Source organism: Elephas maximus, chromosome 13, assembly GCF_024166365.1.
Source record: "Elephas maximus indicus isolate mEleMax1 chromosome 13, mEleMax1 primary haplotype, whole genome shotgun sequence".
NCBI classification, from domain to species: domain Eukaryota; kingdom Metazoa; phylum Chordata; class Mammalia; order Proboscidea; family Elephantidae; genus Elephas; species Elephas maximus.
This window is the reverse complement of record NC_064831.1, coordinates 64322541-64338163: the sequence shown is the minus strand read 5'-3', so window position 1 is coordinate 64338163 and position 15623 is coordinate 64322541. Positions and strand designations below refer to the sequence as shown.

General features: G+C 50.4%; 1 protein-coding gene across 1 annotated transcript in view; it reads right to left on the bottom strand.

Annotated features, from left to right (window-relative positions):
- Nucleotides 1-15623, bottom strand: part of LOC126087834 (coiled-coil domain-containing protein 33-like) — a 55245-nt gene that overhangs the window by 4256 nt on the left and 35366 nt on the right. The window contains exons 4-6 of the mRNA XM_049905690.1: nt 7112-7245; nt 3033-3142; nt 1124-1240 (exon numbers count right to left, since the gene is read on the bottom strand). Coding sequence (XP_049761647.1) covers nt 1124-1240; nt 3033-3142; nt 7112-7245 — 361 coding nt within the window. The remainder of the gene's footprint in view (nt 1-1123; nt 1241-3032; nt 3143-7111; nt 7246-15623) is intronic.

Genomic DNA, 15623 nt, shown 5'->3' with positions numbered 1-15623 from the left:
TGCCCCTCTGCAGACCTAAGGTTCTGTTTGGGTCTTGGGGATGTGGCCCCTCCCTGTGGGGTTTGGCTTAGGGACAGAAAGACCAAGCTGTTGCCACTCTTCCTGGTTCTGTGTACGTGAGAGATGCTGGCTGTCCTTAGGCAAGGACATGACACATGCTGGCATCTGAGGGCTCACTGTGGGGAAGCAGATGTGAGCCAGGAGCTCTAGGCTTCCCTTGGGTCTCAGTGTCCCCAGCTGTGAAATGGGGCTAAAGGACAGTTCTTGTCCTGCCAGCTTCACAGGGCTCAGGGGAGGATCAGGTTGGCCATTGTGGGGCAGGGGAAGCCTAGAGCTTGGACCCTACTGGCTCCCACCCTGATTATAGCCCTGGGCAGTTTGAAGACTGGGGGGAAAAGGGAGGGGGCCAGGTCCTCGGACCATGTCTACCTGTAGCATTCCCAGTCCCTCCTGAGGCTGCCGAAAGGCCTAGGAGTGGGAGTAAGGGGGTTGTATGTGGAAGTTAGACCCGAAGAAGCTCTGTAAATGGTTCTTGAATGAATGAATACCAGATCAGCAGGCCTGTCAAACCTCTTTAGAAATGGGATTCAAGAAAAGGTGGGAGAGGCCCTAAAATTATTGCTTGGGGGACCTAGGCCCTAGGTCAGGGGTCACTACCCCAGGAGGGAGAGGAGGGGATAGAAAACAGCCAGGACTGTGGGCCAAGTGGGAAGCACAGGGCTCCGCCGAGGAGATTCAGGGAGACAGTGGGCTGGGGGAGCCTCCCACTCTCCCTGCAGCATGGGGGACAGATGGGAGCAGCACAGCTGTGGTGAGGTGCCTTTCCTCTCACTTCCAAGGACAGAGCAGAAAGGAAAGGCTAGGGCAGGGCTGTGTGCCTGGAAAGCTCTGGAAGACATTAGGCATCACCCATCATCGTCCCTCTCATCCCTGCCATCCCAGGGCTTGTCTGCAAACTACTTCTTTTGAAAGGCTCAGTTGCTTCTTCATTTCTTCCCCAGACACCCCATTTCCACACCATCAGGTCAGGCAGAGGAGGTCAAAGACAGGGCACAGGGTCTGCTTAAAGCTTAGTCTCCTTTCCATCCTACCCTACCCCTCCCAGGTCCCCCAGTCACAGTACCTCCAGAGCTGTGTGCTTGCAGCCAATGTAGCGGGGGATGAAGCTGCCCTTCCGAACGACTGTTGCGAACAGTTGGGTCTTGGAAATGGCTTCATCAGATTTCCCAGACGGGGTGGGCTGGGGACAGGGTGGAGGAAGAAGACACATAAGAAGGCGAGAGTGGAGAGGGCCGACCCTGGCCATAAATCCAACCCTTCTGCAGACAATCGTTTGGCATTGCTCCACTGGGGCTCCAAGCTGATAATTAAAGCTCATTGTCCCTGTGAGCCCTTCCAAGGAGATCAATATAATAAATCTTTCCTTTTCTATTGGAATATTTCATCGCCCTCACAAGGACCACTGTAGGCCTGCCTGCTGTCTTTGTAAAGATGTGATAACAAGACCTGGAGTGTAAGTAGACTGAGGGCTGGGAGGCCTCGGCAATGCTGCCAGGATTATGCTCAAGTGCTGTGTCTCCCAGCGTAGCTCACTGATCTTTCTGGACCTTCGCTTGCCAGTCTGCTGGGTGCCCCATCCTGAAGCCACTCTAGGTTCTGTCAGGTGCACCTGGGGTTCCCTTTGGGATCTAGGGAAGGTAAAGATCCCTGGGTCGTGACTAAACTAAGAGTTGTAGGGAAAGGTCTGTGACACGGCTTGGGGGGAGACAGGGAAGAAGGGAATAAACCCAAACAGAGCACCTGCTACCTGCCAGGCAGCCTGCTGGTTGCTTTATACCCAGTGTTGCATTTGATCCTTCAAATGACCATGCTACAAGGTATGTTGTCTCCATTTTGCTCATGGGGAATGGAGGCCTGGGGGATTAAGCAGTTTCCTGTGGATATCGGAGTCCCTGGGTGGCACAAAGGGTTAATGTTCTCAGCTGCTATACGGAAGTTTGGAGGTTCGAGTTCACCCAGAGGCACGTTGGAAGAAAGGCCTGGTGATCTACTTCCAAAAAATTAGCCATTGAAACCCTTTTGAGCACAGTTTTCCTGTGACACATATGAGGTCACCATGAGTCAGACACAACTTAGCAGCAACTGGTCTTATGGCCACCCAGCCAGTAAGCAGTAGACATGGGGTATGAGCCTGGACAATCTGACTTTAGGTTGCTCTTTTCTCTAAACCACTATAGGGGTCTGGAGTGCATGTAGGGAAGGGAAAAGCGGTGCTTCTGCTCATTTCTGACCCAGTGCCTGGCACACAGTAGGTGCCTAATGAGCACTTAAGCAATGAAAGGGTGAATTTTCCCTTATTCCAGTAATCAGTGCTAGGTAGGGGAGCCAGGAGGCAGAGCTAGTCTGGGAGGTTCAAACCATGGACCGAGGGGCCTTGAGGCCTTCCCACCTCAGGGTCACCCCCAGTTTCCCACTATGGGGGTGCATACCAGGGAACACTTTATCTCTCACATACTCCAACTTTCCTGGGCCTTCCTCCTGCCCAGGCAGTGTGTGGGAGACAGAGTGACCTGGGTTCCCCCTTGACTCTGCCACTCACTAGCTCTGTGACCCAGGATGAGAGGACTCCTTTCCCCAAGCCCTCAGGCCTCTGTACGCAAGACATAATTCACCTGGAGGATTAGAGCTAGTGAGAAAGGTGTCTAGCACAGGACCTGGACCATAGTGGGTACTCGGTAAATACTGTGTTTCTTCAGATTTGGGATATACTCATGTCTTTCAGCATATATGAAATCAGAATACATCTTTAATCGGTGCATTCATTTAACGTGGTAGCTGTCCAATGGGCTGCTTTATGGAAATGAATCTACAGAATTCCAAATTCTTGTGGAAAGCATTCCATAATGAGAGGTGAGCATGGGATGCCCAGAGCTACTCTTGGGAAGAGCTGGAGGCAGCAAGGTGGTTCCTACCAGCTTTCTGCCCACCTGCCCCAGGCCCATGTGGCCACCAAGCCTGGGTTTCTGACTCACCTTCACCAGTTCAAAGTGGTAGGGGTGGAAGACACGCAGGTACTTGATGGGGATTTGGTAGGACAGCAGCTCCTCTTTCTTTTTGTTGTCCACCACCTTGAGCACCACATCTGGAGACAGAAGTGGGCAGAGTCAAGACAAGGCTTAGATGACCACCTTCCCTCCCAGGGAGGTGAGATAGTGAGAGGTAATAGACATTACTGACAGCAGGAGCTTGGGGGCCACACTGAGGAATCAACATACATGCACACATGTGGGACACACAAGTGCATGTGCAGATGAGTGGAGACACAGCCCCACAAGACCCCGTGCTAGATGCTATTAGGGCCCAAATACGCAATTGTCTCCTGTAGACCAGAAGCTGCCAAACCAGGAATGGACACACATAGAACTAAGCCCAACCACCCATGGCAATACACACATTTGCCCACACAGTGATACACATGCAAGCAGGAAGAATACCCCTTCCCAGTAAGAAGGTCCCATCTTCTGGTCACATGCACCCTCACCAGGTCATCGGGCAGGAAGGGAGGGATTATTTCCTACATGTTGCATATGGGGAAGCTGAGGCTCAGTAAGAAAAAGTGATCTGCCAAAAAAATCCTTTGTCGATAAAAACACTCCAAATAATTGAAAACTAGTCTAAAAAAGCTAAGAAAAATGCAATCTTAGTAAACTCTCTCCAAAGAGATCATATTTGTCATTAAAAGGTATAAATTTTGGGATGAATTCTAAGGAAAACACCAATGACTAGGAAATAATCATGGTGGTACTACACAGTGGGCACCTTCTGTGTGCTAGGTATGGGGTTGGGCACTCCTCAGCCATTATTTTGATAAACCTTTGGCACAACCCCTAGAATATGTATTATCAGTATCTGTTTTTAAAGCATATCGACTGGAGCTGAGAGGGGTTGTATACGGAACTTGATCAACATCACACAGCTAGTAAATGGCTGGTGGGAGAGGCTGGATTTGGTGACCCTGAGGCTTCTTCCCACTCTGGAAGTCTGTGACTTGAGGAAGAAGAAGAGATGGGGGAGGGAAGGAAAGGAAGGTTGGAGGAGAGATGAGGGAGGGGGAAAAGAGACAGAAAGAAAAGGAGTTAGAGAAGAACCTGAAAGGCAGGATGAGGAAGAGGGCTCCCCTCTGTCTCTCTTGGAGCCCAGGGCATTTCAGCACCAGGAACAGCTGCCGGTCCTAAAACACTCCGCAGGCTGGGTTCCCCTTGGTTCTGAGTCACTTGGACCCGGGTGAGTCATGTGGACATGAGGATGGGTCATTTGGACCTGGGGGTATAGAAGGAAACTGAGGGTCCCGCTAAACACTGTTCCTTTTCCCCACCTCCTCCAGCTACCCCGGAGGCACAGAAAGGGAAAGATACTTGACAAGGCCCATCAAGAGCTGGCCATGTGGGATCCATGCTCAAAGGAAAGGGGTGGGCAGCAAAAGTTCTTGGGTTGGCTTGAAGGAAGTAGGGTAAGGCGAGGGACTTGGTCCTAGTATCAAGACACCAACTTGCTCTGTGACCTTTAGCAAGTCACTGAACCTGCTCCTTATCTTCCTGCTCTGAAAAACGTTAATACCTTAAAAAAGAAAATCCTTGTCTTTCTCCTAGGATTGTGGTAGGGATGGGAGTGTGGTTTTCAAGCTATAAAATTTTGTGCCAATGTTCCTTGCGGCTGTCACTATTTTCCTCCCTGTTAATTCTCTGTAGCCCCGCCCACACCCACCAGCCCCCAGCGGACCTGAGGAAACTCAGCCGGGGTACTCCACTGCTCCCAGCCAAAGCCACAAGACTAGCTGTGGAGGCTGCAGTCTTTCCTCCCACTCCCCATGGGCCCTGAGTCCCCAAACCTGGCTGAGATTCGCATAGGCTGGGCAAGAGGTGAGTGCCCTGCGTTATCTGCCCCCCTCCATCAGCAGATGAGCTATAATTGGGGGATGGACAGCCCCTCCCTGCCTCCACCCCACCCTGCTGTCTCCATGCTACAAACATGCTTCATCAGCTTCTTCTCTGGGCATTGTGCCCCTCCAGCCTCCTGCTGCTCCCTCTGTGTGGCCAACAAGCCATTTCTGGCGCCTGCCTGCTTTGGCCCGACACGGGGTCTGAAACTCCCCTTTGCTTTTCATTAACACTTCCTTATGCTTCCGCCCACCCTTCCCCCGCCTCTTGGCCTGGCCCCCGCCTCCCCCCCCTCCTACCACAGACATCACCACAGCAACCGGTTCCAAGCAGGTTCCAACAGGCATCCAGCTACTTCAGTCTGCACAGAGGGGCCTGCCAATATTCCCCGTCTGCCCAGGAGGCGTCCTCATTCTCCCATTCCTTCTGCCCCAGTCTCTGCTGTAGATGGACCCCAAGGCCATTGACTTCATCACACTCTTTCCTCTAGTCACCCCAGGAATGTAGAGTCCAGGGGAGGATCCCAGCCCAGGTCCACTCACCACAACCCCAACTTCCCATCAGCCACACAAATGCACATGCATGTTACACACACACAAAAACAACACACATACTACAGGTACTCTCGCACAGGCGGGCACACACCACCACCCAGACACTTCGAAGCACATGCTCAACACACGGTTGCAGCCAGACACACCGGTACACACCTGCACAGAGACACGCATGCTGATAGGCACAGACACAAGCGTGTACTCACACACAGCGTCCACACGTACACAGGGACCGGCATGCTGGCAACCACAGACATGCTTACACAGGCTCACACATGCATTTGCATGAGATCCTAGGTCAATTTTTCTTCCTCTTTTGCATTTTCTCAAACCATTCCGACAGTTCCACCTATCCCCCTTTAGAGGCAGAGAGAAATAATTCTCTAGCTTGACCTAGAGCTAGCTTCTTCCCCTTTTATCCATGTCCCCCTTCCTTCTCCCTCCTCCGATTCCCACAGCCTCTAGCATTTTGCTCTTTGTGAGGTGAATGAAGAGTCGTGCCCAAGGCCTCAGCAAGATTTTTTTTTTTTTTTTTATATGAGTCGGAATCGACTCCACGGCAATGGGTAGTGTTCAAGGGGAGGGGCAGAGCCTGTTCTCTCAGGGAGGGGGCCACCTGCAAGGAGGGAGATGGAGGTCCTTCTGACCACATAAAGCCAGAAACGTCCTGGGCACCTCTGGGGTCTGTGCTGACAGTGCCAGCAGCCCCAGCAGCCCCGGCACCAGCCAGCTAGTACTCCTGTGCCCACCCAGCCCAAGCTCTTGCCTAGAAGTAGAAACCAGATTGGCCCATGGTGTGAAAATACAAGTGTGTGCATGTGTGTGCATGTACACGGGTGCCTGGGGGTTCAGTCTAAGCCCTGCCTTGAACCATCGAAATTGCCTACCAATGCCCAGGAGACAATTTGCCAAAACTAGGGGGCTGATAGGGCTTCCTGGGGGCAGATGGGGAGAGCTGCTAAGTGCTTTCTACAAGAGCTGGCCCCAACCCTTGGGAAGCCCTGGGACACTCCTCTCTGATGGTGGCACTGCCCCGGGGAGGCCTAGGCAGGGATAAGGATCCAGTCTAAGGACATTTTTTAAAACATAAGAAAAAAAATTGAGGCAGAGAGCACTGGACTTTTGCGAGACCATGTAACGCTGAGTCCTAGGCCTTCTGCTTACTGACCACTCGAACTTGAGCAAGTTCTTTAGATTCCCTGCACCTCAATTTGCTCATCCAAGCAATGGAGCAGCACTGCTCCTCCTGGGAGGTTGGGCCTCTGCAAGGACGATGCGTGAGGATATGCTAGGCAGCTGTAAAGTGACGCTGCAGCGGGAGACGGCAGTGATAACAACCGTGAAAATAATAACAACAGTCATAAAGAAAGATAAGCTTTCGTTGTCTGGAAAATTCATTTATGTGGAACAACTCATTTTTTGAGCAGACTGGGGAGATGAGGCATGACAGGATTACGATTTTTTTTTTTTTTTGCCTTTAAAATGCTTTTAACTGAGCCCAAGGAAGTGTTCAGCTTGCTTCCAGCTGAGCAGTGGTGTGGTTCTGTCGCTCTCCTAAGTGCTTCTCTGGGTCACACCTCCTGTCCTATACAATCACCCCCACTCAGCCCCCAGCCTCACCTTCTCGCCCAGCGTCCTCAGCTTCGATCTCTACTTTCACCGTGTCCCCCCAGATGGGGGCTCTGGTGGGCTCCGAGGTCACAGACGTAACTGCCTTGGAGTTCTGGCTCTGTGAGTCCTCGGATGTGGTTTTCCTAGGGAGAGGATGGGCAGGGGTGAGTCAGAGAGCGTGTTCTGCCTGATGCTCCCCCACCCCACCCTCAGACTTCACTGTCCATGAATCTTAAGCAAAGGATGGACCGAGCTTCCTGGCACGAACAATCCTGTCACGTAGGCCCAGGGGACCCCAGGCCTCTCTCCTTAGCTGTACTGCCTGCCCAGGTGACCACACTGTCTTGCTTCCTGCCTACAGAGACTGTCACCTGGACTCAGGCCGCACAGGCCCCAGGCAAGAGCAAGGGTGGTAGTAGATGCCTGGCCTGTCTGACTTTCTACTCCTGCCAGGGGAGGGCTCTCCAACATCAGCCCACCTGCCTGCCAATATCCCCTCCCTATCCTCTTTGGATTCTGCTCAGTGGGTGGTGTCCTGTGCCTGGCTGTCCTCTCTCTTGACCTTCACTTCCCTAAGATTCTGGTCTGAATTCCCAAGCGCCGCCACCCCTCCCCCCTCCTCAGCTGTGTGCCTTTTTACAGAGCACACACCTGCTGCTGCCTTCTGCAGTGCCCACTGTGTGCAGGCCCTGGGCTGGGCACAGGGGCTGGGCACAGGGCTGCATGGTGGTGAGGGGTTTCCAACCCTCAAGAACTCACAGACCATGCAGGGTGAGGCTGTTGGGGGAGGCATGAGCTTGGGCCCTCTGTATCCTGGCGCACCCCACAGATATGGGGATAAGTGCCACTGAGATGGAGCCATTAAACAGCTCAATGAAAGAGTTAATACTTCTGTTGGAGAGGTGATCATGCCGAGGCAGTAAAAGGCGTTGTTACATTCATTAACTGCAGCAATCCAGTGGGGAGGAGGGATCATCCCAGACAGTCTGTCGGGGGGCTGAGCCACACACTTGGGGATGGGGGGGCTCATGCACAAGCGCAACCCTGGTGTGGGAAACAGAGAGGTGTCCTCACCAGCCCTTAGCCCCACCCCTAAAGGCCCCCACAAGCCCCCAAAGGGAGTGTAGGAGCAGACAAGCCCCTGTGTGTTAACCTTACCAGCCCAGATTGTGCCTCTCCTCCAGGAAGCCCTTTGGGGCCCCCTGGCCCTCATTGCTCTCTGTGTCCTCTGGATGGAAGTGACGCTGCCGCCTGCTCCTTGATCCCCACCCAACCCAGCCCTGCTCCTGTGGATGACATTTCTCGTGGGAGACCTGCCTCCAAGCTCCAGGGGTCAACTGATGATTCCCCCTCTATTTTGACTCTGAGGGGCAGTGTGGTATATTGATTATAACAGGGACCCTGGAGTCAGAACACCTAGGTGTCACATCCCAGTTCTACTCCTTACTGGCTGTGTGACTTTGGGCAAGTTACACAACCTCACTGTGTCTTTTTTTTTTTTATCTGTAAAATGGGGGCAATAATAGTTCCCATTCAGCAGGTTTGTTATAGAAATGAAGTGAATGAATATGTATAAAGGGCCAGACGCATTGTTAAGCACCATGAATGCATTAATCACCACCACCACCACCATCATTATTATTAACATTTATTAAACCCTGGTGGCATAGTGGTTAAGTGCTACGGCTGCTAACCAAAGGGTCGGCAGTTCAAATCTGCCAGGCGCTCCTTGGAAACTCTATGGGGCAGTTCTACTCTGTCCTATAGGGTCACTATGAGCCAGAATCGACTCGACGCCACTGAGTTTGGTTTTGGGTTTTTATTACACCAAAGGAGACCTAGTGGTGCAGTGGTTAAGAGCTACAGCTAACCAAAATAGGTTGACAGTTCGAATCCACCAGCCGCCCCTTAGAAACCCTATGGGACAGTTCTACTGTGTCCTATAGTTTCACTATGAGTCAGAATTGACTCAATGGCAAAGGGTTTGGGTTTTTTATATTTTTATTTTTTGTTATTACCCCAAAGCACTAAAGATCTTGGCCTCAGTGCCTGCCCTTTCACAACCTGCCCCCTTACCCTTGGCCTGTTTCTCCCCATCTTGAACCTGACTCTGTACAAGTCTACAGTGGAGGTCTCTGATAGCTGTGATGAAGGCGTGGAGTTCTAGAAATAGTACCACCTTTGGGGTCACGTAGAACTGGATTTGAGACCATGATTATCTCTTGGATAGGTCCCCTCTGTGAGCCTCAGTTTACTGCTCTATAAATGGTGCCTACCTCAGAGGGCCCCCATGCATCTGTCAGTTTATCATACTGTGGGGCTTGCATGTTGCTGTGATACTGGAAGCTATGCCACCAGTATTCAAATACCAGCAGGGCCACACATCACAGACAGATTTCAGCTGAGCTTCCAGACTAAGACAGACTAGGAAGAAGAACCTGGAGGTCTACTTCTGAAAAGAAGTAGCCAGTGAAAACCTTATGAATAGCAGTCGAACATTGTCTGATATACTGCTGGAAGATGAGGTTGGAAGGCACTCAAAATACGAATGGGGAAGAGCTGCCTCCTCAAAGTAGAGTCGACCTTAATTATGTAGATGGAGTCAAGCTTTCGGGACTTTCATTTGCTGATGTGGCATGACTCAAAATGAGAAGAAACAGCTGCAAACATCCATTAATAATAGGAAAGTGGGATGTACAAAGTACGAATCTAGGAAAATTGGAAATGGTCAAAAATGAAATGGAACGCATAAAGATTGATATCCTGGGCATTAGTGAGCTGAAATGGACTGGAATTGGCCATTTTGAATCATACAATCATATGGTCTAGATGCCAGGAATGACAACATGAAGAGGAATGCCATCGCACTGATTGTCGAAAAGAACATTTCAAGATCTATCCTGAAGTACAACGCTGTCAGTGATAGGATAATATCCATAGGCCTACAAGGAAGGCTAGTTAATATGGCTATTATTCAAATTTACGCACCAACCACTAAGTCCAAAGATGAAGAAATTGAAGATTTTTACCAGCTTTTGCAGTCTGAAATTGATCAAATGTGCAATCAGAATGCATTGATAATTACTGGTAATTGAATGTGAAAGTTGGAAACAAGGAAGAAGGATCAGTAGTTGGTAAATATGGCCTTGATGACAGAAATGATGCCAAAGACAGCATAACAGAATTTTTCAAGACCAATGACTTCTTCATTGCAAATACCTTATTTCAACAACATAAGCGGTGACTCTGGACAGAATACACCGGAATCAAATTGACTACAACTGTGGGAAGAGACGATGGAAAGACTTAGTATCATCAGTTAAAACAAGGCCAGGGGCTGACTGCAGAACAGAGCATCAATTGCTCATATGCAAGTTCAAGCTGAAGCTGAAGAAAACTAGAACAAGTTCATGAGAGCCAAAGTGTGACTTTGAGTATATCCCACCTGAATTTAGAGACCGTCTCAAGAATAGATTTGAAGCATCGAACACTAATGATGGAAGATCAGATGAGTTGTGGAATGACATCAAGGACATTATACATGAAGGAAGCAAGAGGTCATTGAAAAGATAGGAAAGAAAGAAAATACCAGAAGGGATGTCAGAAGAGACTCTGAAACTTGTCTTGAAAGTCAAGGAGCTAAAGCTCAAACAGAAGAAATGAGGAAGTAAAAGAGCTGAACAGAAGATTTCAAAGGGCAGCTTGAAAAGACAAAGTAAAGTGTTATAATGACATGAGAAAAGACCTGGAATTAGAAAACCAAAAGGGAAGAACATGCTCAGCATTTCTCAAGCTAAAAGAACTGAAGAAAAAAATTCAAGCAACAGCGAAGAATTCTATAGGCAAGATTCTGAATGATCTAGAAAGTATCAAAAGAAGGTGGAAGGAATATACAGCCACTGTACCAAAAAGAATTGGTCAACATTCAATCATTTCAGGATCAAGAACCGATGGTACTGAAGGTAGAAGTCCAAGGTGCACTGAAGATATTGGTGCAAAACAAGGCTCCAGGAATTGAAAGAACACCAATTTAGATTTTTTGACAAACAATTGCAGCGCTGGAAGTGTTTACTTGTCTATGCCAAATTTGAAAGACAGCTACGTGGCCAACCGGCTGGAAAAGATCCGTATTTATCCCTATCCAAGGAAAGGTGATCCAGCAGAATGTGGAAATTATCGAACAATATCATTAATATCACATGCAAGCAAAATTTTGTTGAAGATCATTCAAAAGCGGTTACAGCAGGACAATGACAGGAAACTGCCAGAAATTCAAGCTGAACTCAAAAGAGGATGTCGAATGAGGGATATCATTGCTGATGTCAGATGGATCCTGGCTGAAAGGAAAGAATGCCAAAAAGATGCTTACTTGTGTTTTATTGACTATGCAAAGGCATTCGACTGTGTGGATTATAACAAATTATGGATAACATTGCAAAGAATGGTAATTCCAGAACACGTTATTGTGCTCATGAGGAATCTGTACATGAATCAAGAGACAGTCATTCGAACACAACAAGAGGAAACTTTGGGGTGTAGTGTCAGGAAAGGTTTGTGTCAGGGTTGTATCCTTTCACCATGCCTATTCAATCTGTATGCTGAGCGAATAATACAAGAAGCTGGACTATATGAGGAAGAACAGGGCATCAGGATTGGAGGAAGACTCATTAACAACCTGCAATATGCAGATGACACAACCTCACTTGCTGAAGGTGAAGAGGACTTGAAGCACTTACTGATGAAGATCAAAGACCACACCCTTCAGTAGGGATTACACCTCAACATTAAGAAAACAAAAATCCTCACAACTGGACCTATAAGCAATATCATGATAAATGGAGAAAAGATTGAAGCTGTCAAGGATTTCATTTTACTTGGATCCAAAATCAACACCCATGGAAGCAGCGATTAAGAAATCAAACAACACATAGCATTGGGTAAATCTGCTGCAAAAGACCCCCTTAAAGTGTTAAAAAGCAAAGACATCACTTTAAGTACTAAAGTGTGCCTGATCCAAGCCATGGTGTTTTCAATCACCTCATATGCATGGAAGAGCTGGGCAATGAATATAGGAGACCAAAGAAGAATTGATGCCTTTGAATTATGGTGTTGGCAAAGAATATTGAACATACCACAGACTGCCAAAAGAATGAACAAATCTGTCTAGGAAGAAGTACAGACAGAATGCTCCTTAGAAGTGAGGATGGCGAGACTTCATCTCACGTACTTTGGACATGTTATCATGTTATCGGGGGGACAAGTCCCTGGAGAAGGACATAATGCTTGGTAAAGTAGAGGGTCAGCGAAAAAGAGGGAGACCCTCTGTGGGATGGACTGACAGTGGCTGCAACAATGGGTTCAAGCGTAACACTAATTGTGAGGCTGGCGCAGGACCAGGCAGTGTTTTGTTCTCTTGTACACAGGGTTGCTATGAGTCGGAACTGACTCCACAGCACCCAACAACAATAACAACAACCTCAGAAGATGGTTATGAGAATTGGAAAGAAAGCATGTGAAGCTCCTGGCCTATAGGAGGCCCCCCGAAGAAAAACCTGTTGCATCCTCCTCTTCTCGGGGAGGCCCCTTTTTTGTATCACAAATGAGAAAATAACATGAACTGGGACCTCTTATGCAGAGCCCTGGTGGCGCAGTGGTTAAGAGCTTGGCTGCTAACCAAAAGGTCAGCAGTTCGAATCCACCAGCTGCTGTACTTTGTCCTATAGTGTCGCTGTGAGTCGTAATCGATTGACACCACCACTGCCTATTACTTTTGAGTCAATCCTGACTCATAGTGACCCTATGGGGCACAGTGGAACTACCCCACAGGGTTTCCAAGGAGCTGCTGGTGGATTCAAACTGCCAACCTTTTGGTTAGCAGCTGTAACTCTTAACCGCCGCTCCCTATGCAATGTTAATGCAGGACCAGGCTTCCAGCCTCACCCCCTCAGGGGCTGCACTCAACAGAGGCCAGGGAAGCAGGATGGTGTGACCCACTAGGGTGGGGTTTCAGGCAGGTGTCTAAGAAGGGAGTCCTTCTACACCCCAAACATCAAGCTTGACATAGAACTTGCGCACTGGGCACAGAGAGATGGGGCAGGATGAGGCAGCAAGGAAGTCTCATTGGTGTTGACTTCCTCTGAATAGAAAGAGTTAAGCCAGCCATTCCCCTCCCTCCCACACATATTCCAGGGAGGTTGGGGCTAGGTGAGTGGAGATGAAATAACTTGGGAGGGGGTGAGGCCTCTGGGGAAGGAAGAGGCTTTTAGCAGGTAGAGGAAGGCTGTCAGGGTAATGGCATTTCCTGGCGCAGCTGATTCCTCTGGGCCTTGATGCTATTCTAGAAACCAGAGAGCAAGAGGGGCCTGGGAGTCCTCACAGAATACGGGAAGGAGACCAGCTCACCCCTGCTCCCAGCCCCCAATATGTGGCTGAGCACGTGGGAGGGTGAGGCCCCTGATAGAGTGCAGGGTTTCTGGCACAGTTTCAGAGTCCAGGGGGGCTCTCCAGGGCCTGCCCCTCCCACTGTGTCCCCAAAAGCCCTGCTCTAGCTCCATTACCCAGCTCCAGGAGTCGCTGACAATGGTGTCTGCTGTCTTCGGGCTCCGATTTAATCCAGCCATGGCCAGGCAGTCATGCCAGGATGCAACTAGGATTCAGAGGCACAGGGCAGCAGGCCTGGGCCCCAGACTGCTAGAAAATGTCCTCTCCCTACCTGCTAAGATATTAAACAGGGATATGTGTGTTTGATAAATTTCAGGCCTCACCCAGGCATCCGTAACAGAGGGTGAGGGCCAGGCCCAGCTGCAGCTGTGAGTGGGAGGAAGAAAACTCAAAGGCCTTTGCTTTCCTTTTTGGAGGTCATGACTAAGAGCAAATGCGTTTTCTGGTTCCCAGGAGCTGCTGCTGTGAGCCCAGGTGAGCTGCACAGAAAAGCACAGGGCATTGAGGAAGAGCGGGAGAGAGCTGAGCACAGGAGCCACGCCCCACTCTCTACCCCTCCTCTCTGAAATGCCCTCCTGCCTGCACCAAGGGCCAGGTATGCCATGACTGGGCCTCATTCTGTCCTGAGAAGGCACGGCAAGTCCCCTTTACCTGCATCCTGCATGCCAGCCTCTGAGTCAGGGAGGCCAGCTTCCTCCACCCCCCAGATGTCCATGAGGCAGCCAGACTCCTGAGCCACAGGCCTACCTCCATCCCTGGAAGGTACCACCCAGGAGCCCAGCCCCTTGCAACAGGGACAGGAGTGGGAGGCTTGGCTTCTGAAGACAGGTGGTCAAAGGCTGGATTGTATATTTCTGACCCTCCCTGGGCTGGACTGGTGAGGGAAGGTCTCCTAGGGAAACAGGGCTTGCTTAGATGGAGAAAGAGGAGAACCTTCCCAATGCAGGATAGAGCCTGAGGGTTGGAGGGGGACTTGAACTGGCTCACAGGCAGGTGACAGGGAAAGGCTGTCTGCCTGATCCTGGTTGAGTAGGTCAAGAGCATGGGCAGGGTAGCCAGAGAGGTGAGGCAGGGCTTGTGGTCTCCCACCCCCACCTCCTGTTCCCTCTGCAGCCCCTTTCTCTCCCTGCTCATGGGCAGTGCCCTCTGGGGCCAGATGGGCAGGAGGAAAAAGCCCTGGCCCTCTTGTCTCTGGCCTTGGCCAAGCTCCCCTGGGATTGCTGGGCAAGAACTTGCAACCAGGGTCCTGACCTGGGCAAGTGCTGGCTGAGCCTCAGGCCTCTGCTCAAAGGGGCTGTGATGGGGCTGGGTTCCCTCTCCTGAGACAGGGAGTATCTGGTCTGAAGCTCCCTTCTCTCCCCTCTCCCACTTCTCCTCCAACAGCTCATCAACAAAGCCCCCCATGTCACACCTGCCCCCTCCCCCATGCCCCCCACCCCCACCCCGTGCTGAAGGCTGGGCAGCTGGTCTTGGTGGGTTTTGCGCTCCCAGGAGGCTGCCACTTGAGGCATGAGCAGGGCTGTTTCTCGAGGCTAGGTGATGGGCTCTCATCCTGGGTTTCATTTATTAATTGGGCTGTAATGAAGCATCGCTAATTGCTGATGGCTCTACAGCACTACAGGTGGGCCTCGCTGTACAGAGTAACTGATTCTGGAGCAAGGGGATGGTGCAAACTGGAGGCCAGCCAATTCCCCATCCGCAGGCCCGGCTTTTCCCCCTGCACCTCCCTCAGGAAGTAGGCTGCTCTGGAAAGAAGAAATGGCAAATTCCAAGGAACTCTGAGATGTGTACTTTGACAAAGTGAAGAATCTCCCCTCCTCTCACACTTCAACTGAAATAGCCCTCCTGCTTTAAAGGGAGCCCCTTGTGGCCACATGCACTACCGGTCCCCAGAGAGGCTCAATGAGGCGGGCAGAGCAGGGCCTATATTTTTCCCACATGGCCCAGGAGGAAACCATCGCCACAGAGTTTTGGGACTGGTGCAAAGTCAGACTCATGCTGGGTCCGTTGGGCATTGTGGCACCCTCTCATCTTTCCTGGAAAGGGAATTTCCTTTTTTTCCGGAGATTTTTTTTCCCCT